General features: G+C 38.6%; 1 protein-coding gene across 2 annotated transcripts; it reads left to right on the top strand.

The window, feature by feature from the left end:
• Window positions 1-713: 713 nt before the first annotated feature.
• LOC106066724 (polypeptide N-acetylgalactosaminyltransferase 5-like) lies at window positions 714-18,724 on the top strand. Of its 2 annotated transcripts, none has more exons than XM_056004456.1 (11): window positions 714-733; window positions 1,839-2,496; window positions 5,581-5,734; window positions 8,016-8,188; window positions 8,775-8,939; window positions 10,885-11,098; window positions 13,928-14,045; window positions 14,386-14,565; window positions 15,144-15,272; window positions 15,666-15,896; window positions 16,626-18,724. In XM_056004456.1, exons 2-11 carry the CDS (start codon window positions 2,094-2,096, stop codon window positions 16,770-16,772), a joined length of 1,914 nt encoding a protein of 637 aa, XP_055860431.1. In that variant the 5' UTR covers window positions 714-733; window positions 1,839-2,093; the 3' UTR covers window positions 16,773-18,724. The 2 variants fall into 2 exon arrangements, with proteins under 2 accessions (XP_055860431.1, XP_055860421.1); XM_056004446.1 differs by lacking the exon at window positions 714-733 and adding an exon at window positions 746-933.
• The last annotated feature ends 1,819 nt before the right edge of the window (window positions 18,725-20,543 follow it).

Below are 20,543 nucleotides of genomic sequence, written 5' to 3' on the forward strand. Positions count from 1 at the left end.
GACTGTCTCACGAGAACATTCAAGAATCGTGAGTTATCACTTATTTTATTTTTTGTTGCTACTTCCCTTGGCAAACGTACCTTACTCTTTAAATAAAACATGTCAACTCTGTAGAGTTCGTTCCCTTGGTTTACGAATGTACATTTCCCATTTCTTCCCTTTCTTTTAGCGGCCTTCCACTGCTAGGCCTAGAAACATTGAACAATTCGCCTTTTGTTCATATGCAAAGTACACTATTACATATTAACGATTTGTTGTGTATATTTAAACGCTGTTATATTATTCAGTTTTTTTTTAGTAACATCTAAATAGTAATACTTAAAACCCATTACGTCTGCTCTCCCACATGCTCACCTAAGGTGGCTAGTCGGCGAGTACTTTGGACCGTTACAGATTTGCTAAAACGAACGTCACCAACGGACCCCCAACTGTGGAGTTGGCTACGCCTTCGTAAACATTGAAACGATATATATCATACACATTTATCAAAACAATAAATAGGTGTGCTTGTGTGTGTGCATTTTTTTTCCCCTGCATACCATCATTGGTAGTGCGCTTAGACTCAGTGCAAGCACCACCACCTCAGCAGTGGTCCAGACTTAAGAGAGATAACAGGCCGCTCTTGAACCCCGCATTCACAGTAAGCTGTGAGATCCAGTTGCCACGTTTTATTGTTATAGACATTAGTAGGGAGCAGGGAGAGAGCTGGAGTGTGTCGTTGTGGCGCATATAAGTATGTGTGTTTGCATGCGTGTGTGCGAAAGAGGGCGTGTATGGGTGGGTGTAACTATGTGTGCTTAATAGAGCGAACTTGGCTCTAAATAAAAACGTGTGGTGTATATGCAGTGCTAAAAGACTACTTCTGGAGACAGTCATTTGTGTTCAATAGGAATTATCTTTGTTTTGATGTGCTAAATATATCACCTTATAGGGGTACTTTTTTCTCTTTTAATTTTTATATAATTATAAACAATATTCAGCTAAATGTTTCATGTCAATTAATTGATGTAACTAGATCATACAGTCTACATCTAGTATACCATTATACCATAAAACTATTAAGAGATGTATCCAATTTAAAGCATACTAAAGTAAAGTAAGCATATACTAGCCCTCACACAAAGTTTTGACGCTAAGATGACTTATTTCGAAGTTTCATTGATTGTAATATAGTAAGCCTTACAAGCTGAACTTATATGAGTGTCAAAATCGGCCCGGGCATTACCCGATTACTATACAATCTGGCCCCATTAGCCCGTTGGGTACCGGCCCTCCATGCATTTGCCCAAATGTCCAGTCCACCTTTGTTAATTATAAGCCTACAATCTAGATTTAAAATTAATTCTTCCCAGGAAGTTGATTCTCGTTACTAAGCCGACAGTAAACACACTTCTTCAAAGCTGCCCGCATGGTCTAGCTTTGACTAGTGATTAATTGGACCAACCTTGGTATGTTTCGTTTTTTGTTGTGCGTAGACAAATACTTGATATGGGAGACCACCGCTTATGTGACTATGTCGGCTATTTGTTTTACTTTCCTTTGTCCGCTGTGCAGTCAGACGTCATTCAAAGTTTCTGTACAGCGTGCAGTTGTACTAATGTGTCCGATCTTAAGTGTACACATGAAATATCTGTGCACATCTTATACTTGACTACACACGTGCTACGTTTATGTGTCGTCCAATAAGTACGACTACGACACGTTAGTGGAGGCACTAGGCCTACATATGATATTTGTTTTGTTTATATTTAGATCCTATATTTTAAGCCACACATATTACTATGCCAAAACCGATTCACTATTGTTGTTTATTATATTACTTTTTCTCTTTATAATAGGCTAACTACAGGATGTCTGTTGTATTCAAAGACGCCTGCTATTCTGTAGAATGCATGATGTCAAGGATATTACCAATTCACTTATACAGATAGAACATCAATTAGTTATTCAGTTGCTACCTAGATACCGCTCTGTTAAGACACAAAACATATGGGGATATATTGACTAGCCCTTGAAGATCAGCAGGTATAAAAAGACATATCAGATCAACAAAACGAACTCCTGTTCCACTGAATAACCGTTAAAACATTACAATGAGAAGATCTACCTTGCACAGATACTTGAAGAGAGCTTTAATAGGTCTACCTATTCTCTGGATAATGTACAGCATATCTGAAATTTTCATGAGAAATGAGAATGACCTAAGCTTACAAAATCATTTAGAAAAGGATCCAGGGAATTTGAAAAATTCGTTTGAGGCCAAAGAATTGAAAGTCAATCTAAATGTCCAGCAGGTGGACGACAAGAAGGTCAATCTAGATGTCCAAGTTCCAGTTCAAGAGAAGATTGTAGTCCAGGGAGCAGTAAAAGGAAATTCCCAACAGCTTGATAAACTCAGTGCCCTAGGTGGGACATTGGTGGAGAAAAAGTCGCCCGATGCATATAATGGTGTAGAGTTACCGGTCTTTAACAATCAACTTGATGCAAACGGACCAGGTAAGTCAAACCTCTATGTTAAAACAATGTTAGTTAAACTTGTATGATAGAACCAGTTAAGTCAAACTTCAATGTTAAGACAATGTTTGTTAAACCTGTATAATAGAGCCAGGTAAATCAAACCTCTATTTTAAGACAATGTTAGTTAAACCTGTATGATAGGGACCAGTTAAGTCAAACCTCTATGTTATGTTTTCACAGCGCGACACTATGATGCTCTATCATGTGTTTTTGTCTTCCATGTGGCTGGATTAGTACTGAAAGCTTTCAGAGAAACTTTGAGGAGTGTCCCTGAAACGTTTTCTTTGTCCACCTTCTGATCGCTTTATTTCCCTTCATTGGCCATACAGGAGTCGTGTAGGGATGGGGCGGTCTTTCATTCTGCAGATGTGGCCTGCCTATTGCAGCTGGGACTGCATCAGGATTGTTTGAATGTTTTGCAGGCCAGCTCTTCTAAGAGACTACTGAAGTGTTAATGTCCAAAGTGTTCTTCAGGTGGCCAAATTTGTAAGAGACTACTCTAGTGTTAATGTCCAAAGTGTTCTTCAGGCGGCCCAATTTGTAAGAGACTACTGAAGTGTTAATGTCCAAAATGTTCTTCAGGCGGCCCAATTTGTAAGAGACTACTGAAGTGTTAATGTCCAAAATGTTCTTCAGGCGGCCCAATTTGTAAGAGACTACTCTAGTGTTAATGTCCAAAGTGTTCTTCAGGCGGCCAAGTTTGTAAGAGACTACTCTAGTGTTAATGTCCAAAGTGTTCTTCAGGCGGCCCAATTTGTAAGAGACTACTGAAGTGTTAATGTCCAAAGTGTTCTTCAGGCGGCCCGATTTGTAAGAGACTACTCTAGTGTTAATGTCCAAAGTGTTCTTCAGGCGGCCCGATTTGTAAGAGACTACTCTAGTGTTAATGTCCAAAGTGTTCTTCAGGCGGCCAAGTTTGTAAGAGACTACTCTAGTGTTAATGTCCAAAGTGTTCTTCAGGCGGCCCAATTTGTAAGAGACTACTGAAGTGTTAATGTCCAAAGTGTTCTTCAGGCGGCCCAATTTGTAAGAGACTACTCTAGTGTTAATGTCCAAAGTGTTCTTCAGGCGGCCCGATTTGGAAGAGACTACTCTAGTGTTAATGTCCAAAGTGTTCTTCAGGCGGCCCAATTTGTAAGAGACTACTCTAGTGTTAATGTCCAAAGTGTTCTTCAGGCGGCCCAATTTGTAAGAGAATACTCTAGTGTTAATGTCCAAAGTGTTCTTCAGGCGGCCCGATTTGGAAGAGACTACTCTAGTGTTAATGTCCAAAGTGTTCTTCAGGCGGCCCAATTTGTAAGAGACTACTCTAGTGTTAATGTCCAAAGTGTTCTTCAGGCGGCCCAATTTGTAAGAGACTACTCTAGTGTTAATGTCCAAAGTGTTCTTCAGGCGGCCCGATTTGGAAGAGACTACTCTAGTGTTAATGTCCAAAGTGTTCTTCAGGCGGCCCAATTTGTAAGAGACTACTCTAGTGTTAATGTCCAAAGTGTTCTTCAGGCGGCCCAATTTGGAAGAGACTACTCTAGTGTTAATGTCCAAAGTGTTCTTCAGGCGGCCCAATTTGTAAGAGACTACTGAAGTGTTAATGTCCAAAGTGTTCTTCAGGCGGCCCAATTTGGAAGAGACTACTCAAGTGTTAATGGTGTTAAAGGTGTTGCCTTGTAACACAACTAGGCAAAATTTGAGTGATTAGTATTTTCCGTTTGCCACATATTACACTATGCGGGCATAATCCAATTTAAATGTGTGCTCTATCCATTGTAATCAAGTTAAACTATTTTTTTCTGCACTTCTCATGATCTTAGCACACAGTTTTCTCCCCTTGTTAATTGCTTTCTATCGGAAGTCATGGCCTGAATTATGAACTCTATAAAATGGATTTAAAGCGAACAAGACTCTGCCCCCCCCCCCCCACCTATAGAAGAAAAACAATACGGAGAGCTGCCTGATCTGGAAACCACTGCGAGGTTCATCTCAGTTGTATGATTTCTGATCTGAACCCTCCGACACGACAAATGAGAACAATGTCAAGTTGGAACGTAATTGAAGTATGTCTTGCCTTTGCTCAATAGAGCTCGCGGGCAGCACGCATTGCAATGCTATAATGCATGACGATAAAAGGAGCCTATGTTAAAACTAGGTCTACTAATGTATGTCTTGTTATGTGCCAAGGTGTTTCTGAGACACGTAGAATTGTTATTAAATCTTTTCAGAGAGTATGCCATTGTGATTGACACATCCTACACTGATAATATATAAAGGGCGACTGGCTGGTCGTGAACTATGTATCTCTTGTAGAGTATCTGATGATCAGGAGTTCGATTCTCTCGATAACAGGGTACAGACCGTGGCTACTTCTGTCACACAAAATGGTCAGGGTACAGACCGTGGCTACTTCTGTCACACATAATGGTCAGGGTATAGACCGTGGCTACTTTTGTCACACATAATGGTCAGAGTACAGACCGTGGCTACTTCTGTCACACATAATGGTCAGGGTACAGACCGTGGCTACTTCTGTCACACATAATGGTCAGGGTATAGACCGTGGCTACTTTTGTCACACATAATGGTCAGAGTACAGACCGTGGCTACTTCTGTCACACATAATGGTCAGGGTACAGACCGTGGCTACTTCTGTCACACATAATGGTCAGGGTACAGACCATGGCTACTTCTGTCACACATACTGGTCAGGGTACAGACCGTGGCTACTTCTGTCACACATAATGGTCAGGGTACAGACCGTGGCTACTTCTGTCACACAAAATGGTCAGGGTATAGACCGTGGCTACTTCTGTCACACAAAATGGTCAGGTTACAGAACGTAGCTCCTTTTTAGAATGTAGGTTTGTAATTGAACACAAACAAAGGTCTCACTTAAACATGACCATTCAAACGTTAGCTATCCTGAACTATTGATTGCAATCAAACCAGACGATCAAAGTTTGTATTGGCTTTCAACTCTAGTAGTTATTTCTTGTATACTGTTGATCAAAGCACTTTGGTTTCAACTAAATCGTGTGACTTAACTGCCTATTGTTGTGACTTGATTCTCAGGAGAAGCTGGTCAAGCAGTGGCTGTGAATGTGAAAAACTTGTCAGAAGATGAGAAGACCAAGTTCAACAGAGGCTGGACAGACAACAGCTTCAACCAGTATGTCAGTGACATGATCTCAGTGTACAGGAAGTTGCCAGATGGACAAGGTCCGGTGTGAGTAAATTGCTATGTACCCAGGGCTCACTCGATGGTTTCGTAATAGTTCTAAAACATTGTTCTTATATTTCTTTAATGATTTACTTGACCTTTAACAAAGGGAGATAATATCGAAAACAACAATAACATACAATATTCTCAAATTTGCGAAACTGTCAATGTGTGAATTTTAAATGACAGTAAGAGAGAATATGTGCGTGTGTTTGTGTGTGTGTGTGTGTGTGTGGAGAGACGTACTTAGAGAGAGATAGAGGGGAAGAGATAGCGAATGGAAAGGGAGAGACAGAAATGCAGAGAGAGACAGAGACAGAGAAAGATACAGACGGGAGAGAGGAAGAGAGAGAGAATTGGTTACAACTACCATATGACTAATTAGGTGAAGCAGTATAAATACCTCCATGAGTGCGTTTCAACCAATAGATTAATAATAGTAGCATTATTTTGTTTTGAAATTTGCCCAGCAGATACACAACTAGGGCTCAGGGCCGGCCTCAGGCTGATTTACCGATTGCTAAAAAATCATGGCCCGCGCCTGGAAGGGGCTCCGCAATTTATATTGAGCATATCACTATCAGTTATTGTTTTTGTCACAGGCTTCAAAGATGTCGTGTATCGTACGATTGACCTAACATAAACTAACCCACTGGCGCTTATTGCGTTTTAGTTGCTTCGTTTGCATGTTGTATAACAATGGTGATGTAATGATCTAATTAATAGTAATAACTGTTATTGTACACAAATTAATAGAAGAGGGCCTCGCAAGCATCCATGAAATTGGTCCCGCTATTGTTAAGGCCGGCCTTGCTAGGGTTGGTGTTACCCGGTGCTATAAGTTGATTTTGTCAGCCTTCCCGCCGTCCTAAACCATCTCTTCTAAAACTCTGGCTAAAGTCTGTCTTTAGTTGATTCTTTTGATGGAAACATACCACAATGCAGTGCACCACTAATGTGTTTGATTGTTCCGTTCAATAGCATTGTTTCTTCTGACATGGTATACCTTTGTTATCACATCCTAATTGGTGTCATGCGGTGCGGCCCGCACCTTTCGCTCCTCTCTGCAACGCTGTTGGTGCTAAGATAATGCAAACATAATTCAAGTGAAAATTCAAGTTTCATAAACGATGTTTAACTGATTCATTTTTAATGGCATATTAATTGCCACCTTGCTGAGAAACTAGATTTAAAACAAAATCTCAACATTTGATTCAAATGTACTTGAGCTGAATAATACCCTAGCAACAGCTGCGACCGTCAATACAATATTTGAGCCAAGAGTCCATGCGATACAAATTTTTTTTGTTAAATCCCTTGTGTTATTGATGTTCACTCATTGTAAAATTTACAGATTTTTTTATTCTCCTTATATCATTTCCATTTCCTTTTAGTGAATTGAAAGAAAATGTGTTCAATTCGCTTGAAGTTAGTCTCCAAATGACAAGGTGGTTTAGAAATAAAAAGTTTTTATGCTAAATATAATTTCTGAAACTTCTACACACACGGAAATTGTTGGATTAGACATTAAAGTCATCCATTCATTTTGCTTTGTTGAAAAAGATGTAACCAAATGTTTTTTGTTTCAATATTTACTCACTGAATTCATAGGTACCTCATTTGGGAATCCATTTGGTTTTATAACAAGTGCTGTCTTTCTCGACTTAGTCACTCATGAGTTCGTAATAAGCATTCTCTGCATAACATCTTTCTGGCATCACGATAGTCTTTTCAAGAACGCGATAGTCCTTTCAACACCGATGTTGGATATAGACCTAGATCTAGATCTCTAGTCAAATTTAAATTTATTACATTTTTTACTTAAAAAATGATAACGGCCAAACTAGAGTTTTTGCCGGTGTGGCCAACGAGCTGGTCATTCTTTTCTCAGCATTATACATCAACTGTTGAATTTCTAGACAAATCGTTATTGCCTTTTTGAAATCAGCGTCCAGGTTCCTTCAATGAAGTTGTGACATGAATAGAGGTATTGTAATGAGTGAGGAAACGCTAAATTTCAATGGAGATCAATTAGTAGTAGGTAGACATTTTCCATTTCTAGATAGATATCAATCAAGTCTGAACTTGAAAACCCCAACTTCTCTAGGGATTCCAAATATATCTGCCTTAATCCCTTGCTGGATTGTTTGATTTTTTTTCCTTAATAGTTTTAGTGTTGCATTTGTTTTTTTTTTAGTAATAGCAAGCTATATCATGTAGAGTTCTATATAGATCTAATTGACCTAATGTATCTATTATTCATCGTATGTCATTTTGTTTGAAACAGATGCCAGAGTAAGGCTGAACTATTTAAGACACGCCAGCAAGAAGTCAGTGTTATAATCATCTTCCACAATGAAGCCTGGTCAGTGCTTCTCAGATCTGTTCACAGCATCTTAGGCAGGACGCCAGAACATTTGCTCAAAGAAATCATTTTAGTGGATGATTTCTCGACAAAAGGTGAAGACTCAATAGACTGTAGACTTTCTTAAACCATTCCAAATCTATTTGTGTTATTTTTTTTTTTTATTTTTTTTTTTGGTGTGAATCATTTAAGTTGAGCAACCTAGTGATAGCTTAAACATATTCATTTTAAAATGTTTCCATTATAAAATGACACTATTTTGATAAGGAAAACTACGTCGTAAGTTATATATGAGTAATATTTTTTAAAAATATCCTCAACGGCCATTGTGCATTCTCTAATTTTTTTCAAAGCAATTCACAAGTTTAAATAGGTCAATACCAAAAATGTGGTGGTCAATTTAGATTTTCTTTTCGTCTTCTACGTCTGTCCTGGGCAGCGGATTTTCTTTTGGTCTCAAATGTGTATCCCGCGGTCTTTGTAAGTGATCTCCAACTGTCTTGTTCTGAAGCTGCCTGCCTCGTTCATTCATCTGTCTTGTCTTCCCATCATTCAATCAATCAATCCGCCAATGAATGAATTAATCAATGAATGAATCAACCAATCATATGTGATAATTAAACTTTTAACATGTTTTGCATTGACTAAAATAAATTCGTTTATTATCTGTTCTAATCTTAGAACACCTGAAAGCTCCATTAGAAAAATATTTCAACGAGTATCCAAAAGTGCAAATAGTTCGAGCCACCAAGCGACAAGGTCTGACCCGTGCCAGGCTTCTAGGTTACTACATCTCCACAGCTCCAATTGTTGTCTTCTTAGACTCCCACATTGAATGTTTTCCAGGTAAACATGAGTTTTAGATTTCATTGTGTGAATCTAAGGTAAACATGAGTTTTAGATTTCATTGTGTGAATCTAAGGTAAACATGAGTTTTAGATTTCATTGCGTGAATCTAAGGTAAACATGAGTTTTAGATTTCATTGTGTGAATCTAAGGTAAACATGAGTTTTAGATTTTGTTCAGTGTAATTTCCTACAGTTGTTCATGCAATGAGTGTTTCCATGATAATACTTCTTCTGAAACTGTCGGGTAGAGTTGAGCCTTCGGCTCTTGGAACTCTAGGCCAGCAAAAGTGAACAAGAGCTCTCTCTCACCCGCCTGAATGAGAACAGTGTACACTGTTCTGTCTGACGGGAGGGTCAGACTCGCGGCAAGAGACCGCGTACACTAAGACCCCCGCCATTTTCCTTTTCTATACCAGGCTAACTGTGCGGGACAAGCCATTTATGTAACGGCCCATTGAGGAACAGCGCCTGTATTGTGACAAGGTTGTGGGAGCATTTTTACAACTCCGCACAGTGCAATGAGGATGCTCTCGCACCCCCATAGGCACCCCCACGGGAGTCTTGTTTTGCTACCCTTTGGCCTAATCATTTCCTGTTACGATCGTTTCCACCCGGGCGCCATTATGAGGCAGGGTAGCATGCCCGGCCCATGATAACACAAAATATTAAGTCTTCTTCGTATTTTCATGTGTTTCTTTGTTATTGTTGTACTTATTCTATCAGTCTGTCTGTAGTCTTAAAACAATGACAAATGTGACATCTTGTTGTGTAAGCTTCTACTGTCATCCTCCTAAGATCCTCGCACAATTTGGATGTTTGGGAAGAAGATGCTTCATATTCCATAAACTTAAAGTTTATGTATTGGACAGAAACTGACGACGTGATTGTTTTATGGAGGAACATAATGTTGCTTTTTTTAGCGGCAGAAGGGAATGCTGATATAAGTTTTATATAAAATGTCCGTCTGTCCGTTTGTCACACTCAGATCTCAAAAACTAGAAGAGAAATGAAAATCATATTTCGCCATATGTTATGGCTTGCAAAGTTTAGGTGCAACGGCTACTTTTTGTTTTCTAAAAGAAAACCGTTTTTTAAAATAATTGTGAAAGCGATTTTTTTTCTTAAAAATACTCCAATTCTAAAATAATACTTAAATGTAAGGGAGATTATATTAACGTTTTTTTATATTTTCTGTATCACTTATATGAATTTATGTATAAAATGTCAATAAAATGTTCTAAACAAATGTATCTATCTATCTATTTATCTATCTATCTATCTATCTATATATACTACTAGCTACTAACATTTAAAAAGAAACATTTGTGTTTGTTTACAAAGGCTAAAATGCACTTTGTATCTATTTTACAAAATCAAATTCTTATACAACGACTTTCGTGAGTATTACACAAGCTAGAGACAAGTTTCACGCTACAGAAGAATATTATTGGAATAGTGTTCTGTTTAAGAAAATGTTTCTTATTATTAACAAAATGTGTTTATCATTCTTTGTTGTTTAGCACCAAGAAGCTATAAAATAGCCTTAATATCATATCACAACACAAACATGTATATATAATATCTCATGTTTCTACCAGAAAGGTGCAATGTGTAGAGTCTGACTTTGACTATTGATACCTCCTCAGGATCTAGTCCAAAGACTTTCAGATTTGTCCTGAATTAAATGTTCACTCACTCTTAAGTTTTCATCAGACCATAATTTTAAGATGAATGTGTTTAGGTTTTGAAATGCATTTTTTTCGAACTAGAATCTCAAGCTATTTAATTTTGGTAAGGGAGAGTCTCTTTTCATTCACTCACAGTCATTTACCCAAACCCATCCCATTTGGACAACCTTGTCTTTCAGGAATAGTGGCGTATGTTACGCTGCGTTCCACTAGTATCTACCTAATTTAACAACTTATTATTTACCATCTTATCAGGATGGGCTGAGCCTTTAAGTTATCGCATCACCGAGGAGCCAACTGTGGTGGCGTTTCCCAGTATTGAGGTCATCAACGATGAAACTTTTGCGACGGTTGCTAACCCTAACGTCAACCAGAACGGGATTTTCCGCTGGAAAGATTTAACATTTCAATGGCAGAGTGTGCCTGACTTTGAGTCCGCCAGAAGAAAAAGCGAGGCAGACCCCATCAGGTGCTGTTTATAGGATCTTCTCAATTCCATTTTTTTCCCAAATATTTTTTTTTAAAAACATTTAAATTGTAACAAAAATATTTGTTATTTTTAATCAATATTTTACACGGTTTACAATCACATTTATTTCTAGTTAGTATGTTTCTTCCATTCAGTTAACTAGAAGTTTTAACGATACATCCTGTTTGAAAGCAGCTTCAATAGGAGATTAATGGAAAAAAAAAAAAAGACAAATGTTTTGAAAAAAAAAGAATTTCTTAGGATATGGTGAAGGTACTTGGGATGTGTTGGAAGTACTTGGGATGTTGTGGAGGTACTTGAGATGTGGTTAAGGTACCTGGGATATGGTGAAAGTACTTGACATGTGGTGGATGTATTTGAGTTGTTATTAAGGTATTTGAGAAATGGTTGAGGTACTTGGGATGAGGTGTTGATATTTGAAATGTGATGGATGTACTTAAGATGTGGTTGAGGTCCTTGGGATGTGGTTTAGGTACTTGGGATGTGGTGGTGGTACTTGAGATGTGGTTGAGGTACTTGAGATGTGATGGCGGTACTTGGGATCTGGTGGTGGTACTTTAGATGTGGTGATGGTACTTGGGATGTGGTGATGGTACTTGAGATGTGGTTGAGGTACTTGGGATGTGGTGGTGGTACTTAAGTGTGGAGTCAATCAGAATGTGTTTGTTATAGACATTTTAATTCTCTTTCAAAATGACATCATTTTTATTTTGTTAAGACACTTCCTCCTTTCTGAACGTCTCTTCCCCATTGTTTTAGACTTTGATTATGCTAATTTTTTGAGTCAATTACAAATCAAAATTGTACAGTTTTTCTTTCTAAAATATTTTATGTGACTAGTTATAGTGCACAGTGTTTCTCAGTAAAAAATTTGATCTCATTATTTCTTGAGACACTAAAAGCCGCTCGCTATTCCACCAAACTACGCGTCTATACATTGAAATGAACAGCAATCCATTTCAGAATATAATGCAAATAATTTTAACATAAATAGTTGAATCTTTGTGATAAAAGGAGAAATAGATAGCGAAAAAAACTTCAATAAAACATCCTTTAACGCGCTGTCCAAATCCACATTTTCATTTTTTTCTTTTGGGATAATATAAACTTGTGTTCATGTAATTGAACTAACAACGATCTCTTCTGTCGGGCAGCGTAGTGGCGTCTGAACCGAGAGATTACGAGTTCCAATCTGTGATTTTGATCTTTTATGGGTACACGATTTAAAGTTTCTTGTTGAGTTCCCCTCTTAGACCCTCTCTCCATCTTACACCCTCTCTCCATCTTACACCCTCTCTCCATCTTACACCCTCTCCCCATCTTACACCCTCTCTCCATCTTACACCCTCTCTCCATCTCACACCCTCTTTCCATCTTACACCCTCTCTCCATCTTACACCCTCTCTCCATCTTACACCCTCTCTCCATCTTACACCCTCTCCCCATCTTACACCCTCTCCCCATCTTACACCCTCTCTCCATCTTACACCCTCTCTCCATCTTACACCCTCTCTCCATCTTACACCCTCTCTCCACCTTACACCCTCTCTCCCCATCTTACACCCTCTCTCCATCTTACACCCTCTCTCCATCTTACACCCTCTCTCCATCTTACACTCTCTCTATATCTTACATCCTCTCTCCATCTTACACCCTCTCTCCATCTTACACCCTCTCCCCATCTTACACCCTCTCTCCATCTTACACCCTCTCTCCATCTTACACCCTCTCTCCATCTTACACCCTCTCTATATCTTACACCCTCTCTCCATCTTACACCCTCATTAGTTGTTGGCCATTGAAACAGAAGAGCATTACATTCTCTGGCCCATGGATCGCAAGGTTTTCAAGGGAAGGTACTATGTCCTGTACCTTATGTATACTTCCCAGCGATAGAACAGTACTAAGAGTGAAGGCATTTAGAATATCATTTAATATGTACTGTTTAAGTATTTAATTACATCTTTTTGAAGAAGATGTTATTTATAATGTGGTTTTAGTTTTTACAACCACCCTATATAAACCTCCCTGTACCAACCTATCTTTACCAACCTCTCTAGACCCCCCTCCCTTGACCCGGACGTTACGATAAAATTTTCTCACATGCAATAGTGCTTAGGAATTGTCATTTGTCACTTATGAAAGCAAATCAATATTACCCTCTGGTGTCACATATAGTAGATTTTTTTGTCCTGCTCATATTGTAAAAGTAATAAACGCTCAAATGTACCCTACACTAGAGCAACACGTGTAACCTTCCAGTCTAGAGTAACGTAATGTACATTGTTCTAGAATAAGAGCTCAAAGGTTCTCGAAACTTATGGGATAACTCCAGAGCCTGATTTAAGGGAGCGCAGGCGGGACAACACAAGAAAGGGGCCTTCGCAAAGGCGATACAAATATTTCAGAATTTCGACGGGTCAGTAAAGTTTGTTTTGTCCAACATTTTTTTTCGAATATCTACCGCTAACACTTTAAATCTTACGTCAACTAGCAACACTGTCGTGATTAAGAAGTGTCCGTGATTAAGAAGTGTCCGTGATTAAGAAGTGTCCGTGATTAAGAAGTGTCCGTGATTAAGAAGTGTTCGTGATTAAGAACTTCCATCCGGCCCTGGATATTTCAATAATTCTTATGTTGGAATAATTGCGATGTCAAGACATCTATAAAGAAATATACAATCACGTTAAAACCCATGACAGATTATATACACTATTAAACCCTGGCCTATGCCTCTAAACTCATGACTCATAAATGTCATGCTAAACCCTGGCCTATGTCTCTACAACAGTTCTTTTGTCTTTACAGGTCACCCACTATGCCTGGAGGTTTGTTTGCCATCGGTAGAGAACTTTTCGAGAGACTTGGGACCTATGACCCTGGGCTCGACTATTGGGGAGGGGAGAACATTGAATTATCTTTTAAAGTGAGAGCATTTCTTAATATTATCTTTTGTGTGTGTGTATGTGTGTGTGCATGAGTGTGTGTGTGTGTGCTATTAAATAGATATATTTAAAGATTTAGCAAGGGATCTAGTTTATCGATTGTGTGCAGGTTATCTTCGATTTAAATAGTCTAACCAAACGGAATTGTGAATTATAAGTTCGCAGCATATTATAATCTGTCAGTACTAAATGGCCAATTTTTAGTATCGTGCAAAGTGGATGGAACAAACTTAGTTTAAAATGTCATATCCACATATTTTAACATTCTTCTATACATGATCAAGTGTATACATACCAACATAAGCCTTACATGTGTTTCAGGCCTGGATGTGTGGAGGCAGTGTGGAGCTGATCCCTTGTTCCCACATCGGCCACATCTTTAGACGTACCAACCCAATCAAGTGGAACAGCAACATTGGCAGCAAAAATTCAATTCGTGTTGCGGAAGTCTGGATGGACGAATATAAGAACTACTTCTACGAGAGAATCTTATATGCATTGGTAAGTCTACACAATCTTCTGGCTCTACAGTCTTTCTAGAGCTCAGGCCCGTTTCATTTAAGTCTACACAATCTTCTGGCTCTACAGTCTTTCTAGAGCTCAGGCCCGTTTCATTTAAGTCTACACTTGGTCGTGACATCCCAATCAGAGAATCTTGTAGCTTTAAAACCTTTTGTAGAATTCAGGTCCGATTCACTTTAGGCTGAACCTTACAATGTCCAAGACCTACTTATCAATCTTTTTGTTCATGTCTTTTTTTAACGACAACTTTTATATAGTCTCGAATTAGCTAAAAGTCTTGTGTTGAGGATTAAACACCATATCCCGTTACCTTTTTCAATTCATTAATTTAGGTAAATATAAAGTGCATTAAAAAAACAACATAAGTCACAACCCATACAACGAAAGTATCGACAGCTTAGCCCTAATTGCTAAGTGTATAAGAGTCAAGAAACTTGTCCAATAATGGCCTCTATTTATATTGTCCTATTCTCAAAGACTCACATTTTAGGCCCTTATATTAGGATTAAAAGACAATTAGAAACTTGGAATTAAAACGTATAATTTGTTTTTAACAGGGAGATTACGGAGACGTGTCGGAACGAAAAGAACTCCGCCAAAGGTTATCGTGCCATACTTTCCAATGGTACCTTAAAAATGTGTACCCTAATCTGGAGATACCCTCGAGAATGAAGTATGCAGGGGAGGTAAGTGCAGTTCAGTTTGGCAAACTAAAGAGTCAATTATAATACTTTTACTGCGTACGCTTCACAGCAATAGAATAGTATAATGTATAGGTGTACTACAGCTAATTGGTATGATTCGATTTTAAGTTAGTATTAAAAGCAAGAGTATGAATATATATATATATATATATATATATATATATTCACGCTGATAGATCTAAATGGGTTAATAATATGAGGATAGGACGACTCCTTTGAGAGTTCAACTTCTAGACTGCTGGCTGCACTGTGTTTACTGGTTACAGTACACCAGTTGTACTGATGTACCTTTTCGTTATCGCTGCATTATTCATTATTATTATTATTTTCTTTGTCTGTATCGTTCTTATACACGATCAATTATTTTCTGATTAGATTCGTAGCTTTGCTTCCCCTCGCTGCGTTGACAGTATGGGTGGACCCAATGACAACCAACCTGCACCCAAAATGTACCCGTGTCATGGTCAAGGTTACAACCAGTTCTGGTACATGACAGAGACTGGCCACATCATGCAGGACGAGTGGAAGATCTGTGTGTCCGCCAACAACGGTGTGGTCAGCTCAGTTTCCTGTGAACAGTCTTCACCTATATGGCGGTACCGAGAGGTCAGTCTTAAGAGTTGATTTTAAAACCATTTCATCAGGGTGTTGAGATAGTGATACAGTCTTGTCAATCCTAGAGCAGAGTTTAAAACCAGTTCAGCAGGGTGTTGAGATAGTGATACAGTCTTGTCAATCCTAGAGCAGAGTTTAAAACCAGTTCAGCAGGGTGTTGAGATTCAATTGGTTCACTAATTAGAAAACTACAAATAGAGTCTCAAGAAGAAACCAAAACCAGTGAGTCATCTGGGCGCATCCATTGCCTTCCGAGACAAAAATGAGCCATATACAAATAGAGAGCTAAAGATTTCACTCTCAGAATTGGAACTGATTCAGATTCAAACATAAATAAACCAAGTAGATTACAGTGATTGTTGGGGTGCTACTCTAATCTAAAAGGTCCTTAGTTTTTTGTGAATGATTCAATTCAAGATAAATATTCTTTCTAGACTAGAAGTTCAGGGTTTTGGTGCATTACTGTGAATCGTTTAAGATTAAGTTTGTATGATTTAGACAAATTCGTTTGAATTTTGTCCCTACCATTTTCTGTTACACCAGTATCCTGTGTAGGAATCATCCATTGCACTCAATTACCTTAACTTGAATCCTTGGGCCTGCCTCTCTTTAAAAGGGACTACATTCAAAGACATTCAAGACATATGCAGTGGTCAAATTTGTGTGGCATTATTTACAGTAAACTTCCAAACATAATGTTTTTTACATGTCTCTGTCCAGGATAAGACTCTAGAGCACATCCCAACTGGTCAGTGCTTAACCTCTGGGGTCAACGACGATAACATCACCTTGACCAGTTGCTCAGATTCAAAGTGGCAGAAATGGGAGCTCCAGTTGAGGAGAACAGACATAACATTCCCAGAATGATTTGTAGCAGATCTTGTTGATCACGTGATGTTGTGTTATTTGAAAGGAAGGAAATGTATGCTGAATGGTGGACGTGTGCAGGAATGTCCAAATGATTGAACTAGTTTTTATTGAGTGTGTTTCTGAAAAAAAGACATAGTATTGGACTTTAATGATTGACGCATATGTGTTCTAAGCTTATTGCTTGTTACATTGTTGAAATAAAACGAATCTAGAAAGCTAGTTACTGCCCTTGATTAGAGTATCATTAAAATGTTCGAGTGTACCCACTGTCTCTTGCCAATATTTTGAGTGTTAAAAGAATTGTACATTGTGCTCACTTGTATTACATTATCAACCTTTCGCATGTTATAGAATTATTTATATTTAAATTATTGAGAATTTGTTTCCTATGTAGACTGCCTTCTGACAAAAGAGAAGAGCACGTGAAATAATTCTTACTGGTAACATTGTACAATGCACTTTTTTTTTCTGCGCTTTTCTAGAACTAATTTTGTAACGTGGGAGTTGGTGTTGTGTGGTCTTTATGAGAACTACTGGGTTATTTTGGGTATATGCTATGGAAAAAAAAAAGTTTTCTTAGATTTCAATCTGCCATTGTTAGAACGATTGTGTGTCAATGGTGAGGTAATGGAGCTGACCTTTAAGGCTATGTATGTCTCACAACTATTTGGCTTCAGTAATTGATCTCATGTACACATTCCAATCAATACAACCTATCAAGTGCGGAAGTAAGACAATCTTTTTATTCACCTGTCAGTTACAAAAACAATGAAGTTGTGCGTGTCCTGACGGCTAGATCTGTGTCTAGTTTGATACTCTTTGTGTTTGTGGTGGTTCATTCACTTTGGTCTATAACTATAGATACAACTTTTATGTCCATGAAATCCTTCACTGTTCTGGTAACATGGCATGGAGTTTGAACAATTACTTTTTTAGAGGCTTTAGTATATAAAGACTTAAGTATATGAAGGCTTTAGTATATAAAGACTTAAGTATATGAAGGCTTTAGTATATAAAGACTTAAGTATATGAAGGCTTTAGTATATAAAGACTTAAGCGCAATGGACGTTTGAAATCCTAGTGCATCGTGAATATTAATTTATAGCTACTTGAGTATTATTTTTTTTTTAGCTCCAAGCAAATAGTGACTGGCTAAAAGACAGTGTAGTGGGTTGGGGGTGGAGCTAACAAGACAGTGAAATGGGTCTGGGACTTGAGGGGTGGAGTTAACAAGACAGTGGAATGGGTCTGGGGCTTGATGGGTGGAGCTAACAACACAGTGGAGTGGGTCGTGGATATGGGGCGAGGGTGGAGCTAACAAGACAGTGGAGTGGGTCGGAGTTTTGGGGGTGGAGTTAGCAAGACAGTGGAGTGGGTTGGGGTGGGGCTAACAAGACAGTGGAGTGGGTTGGGGTGGAGCTAGCAAGACAGTGGAGTGGGTCGGGGACTTGGGGGTGGAGCTAACAAAACAGTTGGGTGGAGTGGATCTAACAAGACAGTGGAGTGGGTTGGGGTGGGGCTAACAAGACAGTGGAGTGGGTTGGGGTGGAGCTAGCAAGACAGTGGAGTGGGTCGGGGACTTGGGGGTGGAGCTAACAAAACAGTTGGGTGGAGTGGATCTAACAAGACAGTGGAGTGGATTGGGGTGGAGCTAACAAGACAGTGGAGTGGGTTGGGGGTAAAGCTAACAAAACAGTGGGGAGGGGTTGGGGGTTGAGCTAACGAGACAGTGTATTAACAATACGTGATAATCTAAGCAATATTTTCCCGCCTTTATGAGCAGACGAGTTAGTCTAAGCAATACTTCCCGTCTTTATCAGCAGCTGTTGCTAAGATGCCTTATTTTTTTATTATATAATTTGTTGATTGACACATTTCATATTTATGTGATGACATTAGCGGAATTAGTTATTGATTCTCGTAATAAATTATTGATGAACAATTGAAAACACTTTTGTTTTTGAGGTTTTGTTTTTGTGAGGCTATAATAGTGTCACACGAAAGTTTTAAATGCGACATGGACATCGGCTTTGAGAAGTGAAGAATAAATAGGCTCCGAACCAAATCAGAAATACATCAAGTCTACATCTATGTTCTCTCTTCCAGTTAATTCTCAACTCGGCTTTCAGGTTCTTGGAATGTGAATAGCATAGAACAGTGATGCCCAAAGTACGGCCCGCGGGCCATAACCGGCCCGCGATGTGGTTCCATCCGGCCCGCAGAAGCATCGGCACAAAAGTAGATAATCCTCCCCCTTTAAAATAGTTGTAAATGTATTTTTACCTTCGTTAGGGCCCTCACTTTTTTAAGACTAAGACTAAGACTGCTTTATTGATCCTTACGGAAATTTGTTGTGATGGATTGATACATGACCTTTAACGAGTGGGCGATTATGAGTTTATGAAGAGGAACTCTGATTGTAGAATCTACCAGGAAAAGAGAATGGATCTGTTTTTTTGTGGAACATGATAATAAGCCAACATATTTGTTTTGTAAAGAGAGTCTGGCTGTTCCAAACAAAAAAACAACAAAAAAAAAAAAAAAAACATGTAGGCTATAGCGACATTGTAAAACAAATATGGCGGCCTTCTTGGTTTGGGCCGCGTCTAAAAGATTGGTTAAACTACGCCTGGAGATTGGAGGACCGAAAATATGAAAATATGTTGATAATAAAGTTAGCTAAAATGTTGCTCACATTTTAAGTAGAGAAATGAAACCATTTTAAGACGAGTAAAAAAAGATAGACTTGAACTATCCCATTAATTAATGTAAGTACTTGATCCAATAGTTTCAAATAGTTTCAGGTGAATTTTGATTTCATTTTTCGTACCTTTTTTGTTGATGTGGCTCGCGACACGCGTTTCGAAAGTTAAAATGGCCCTCAGGTTGAATTAGGTTGAGCATCACTGGCATAGAATAACTTTCACAGTCCAGTAGGTTTTCTAAAACAAACAACACTAGGTTTGCATTCACTTAATAAAGCTTTCCTCCAATTTCCTTAAAAAAACTCCTTTAAATTTGAGAATATAAATTAGCGGCATAACCGTTCCAGAGTCTGAACAAATAAGTAAAAGTAAAGATTCCCTTTTAGACCTATAGGGCAGATGATGTTAAGGTCATCTGTTTCTTTGGTCAACGGTTAACGAGCAGGGTGTTATGTGGCCAGCACAACGACCAACCGCCTTTAATTTTCCCGAACTAAATTCAGGTACCCATTAGAGTTGGGTGGACTCAGGGGCGCCCTAAAAATCCCTAATTAAAAATTCCAGACTTCACCGAGATTTGAACCCAGGACCTGTATGTTTGGAAGCCAAGCTCTTAACCCCTCATCTACCGCGCCCCCGAACAAATAAGAGTCAACAGTGGAGTTGGTCAACAGTATTAAGAGTTACTCCAGGATGTCAAGCTCACACACGTTTATTTTTGTCTCTATTTATACGTCTATTTTTGTCTCTATTTATAAGTCTATTTTTGTCTCTATTTATAAGTCTATTTTTGTCTCTATTAATAAGTCTATTTTTGTCTCTATTAATAAGTCTATTTTTGTCTCTATTTATAAGTCTATTTTTGGACACGTTCGTATGAGGGGATTCATAAACCTTGAAGCAGCAGAGAGGACAAATGAAGTCTTTCATTTAACTGTATTAATCTACCGAGATCTAGGACGGCCTACTTGTGGGATGCCCCATGTAGTCAGAAGTACACATTAATTCCACCAGTATGAAATAGAGGAAACAGTCCAATCGGTGAGATTCCAAATACAGTGTG

The sequence above is a fragment of the Biomphalaria glabrata genome, chromosome 1 (assembly GCF_947242115.1).
Source record: "Biomphalaria glabrata chromosome 1, xgBioGlab47.1, whole genome shotgun sequence".
Classification (NCBI taxonomy): Eukaryota; Metazoa; Mollusca; class Gastropoda; family Planorbidae; genus Biomphalaria; species Biomphalaria glabrata.

Excerpts from the sequence above, each read along its gene's own strand:
- LOC106066724 (XM_056004456.1), top strand. The coding sequence starts at position 2,094 with ATGAGAAGATCTACCTTGCACAGATACTTGAAGAGAGCTTTAATAGGT. Across the intron at positions 11,099-13,927 it reads AGCGAGGCAGACCCCATCAG|GTCACCCACTATGCCTGGAG; the intron begins GTGCTGTTTATA and ends TTGTCTTTACAG. Across the intron at positions 15,273-15,665 it reads GAATGAAGTATGCAGGGGAG|ATTCGTAGCTTTGCTTCCCC; the intron begins GTAAGTGCAGTT and ends TTTTCTGATTAG.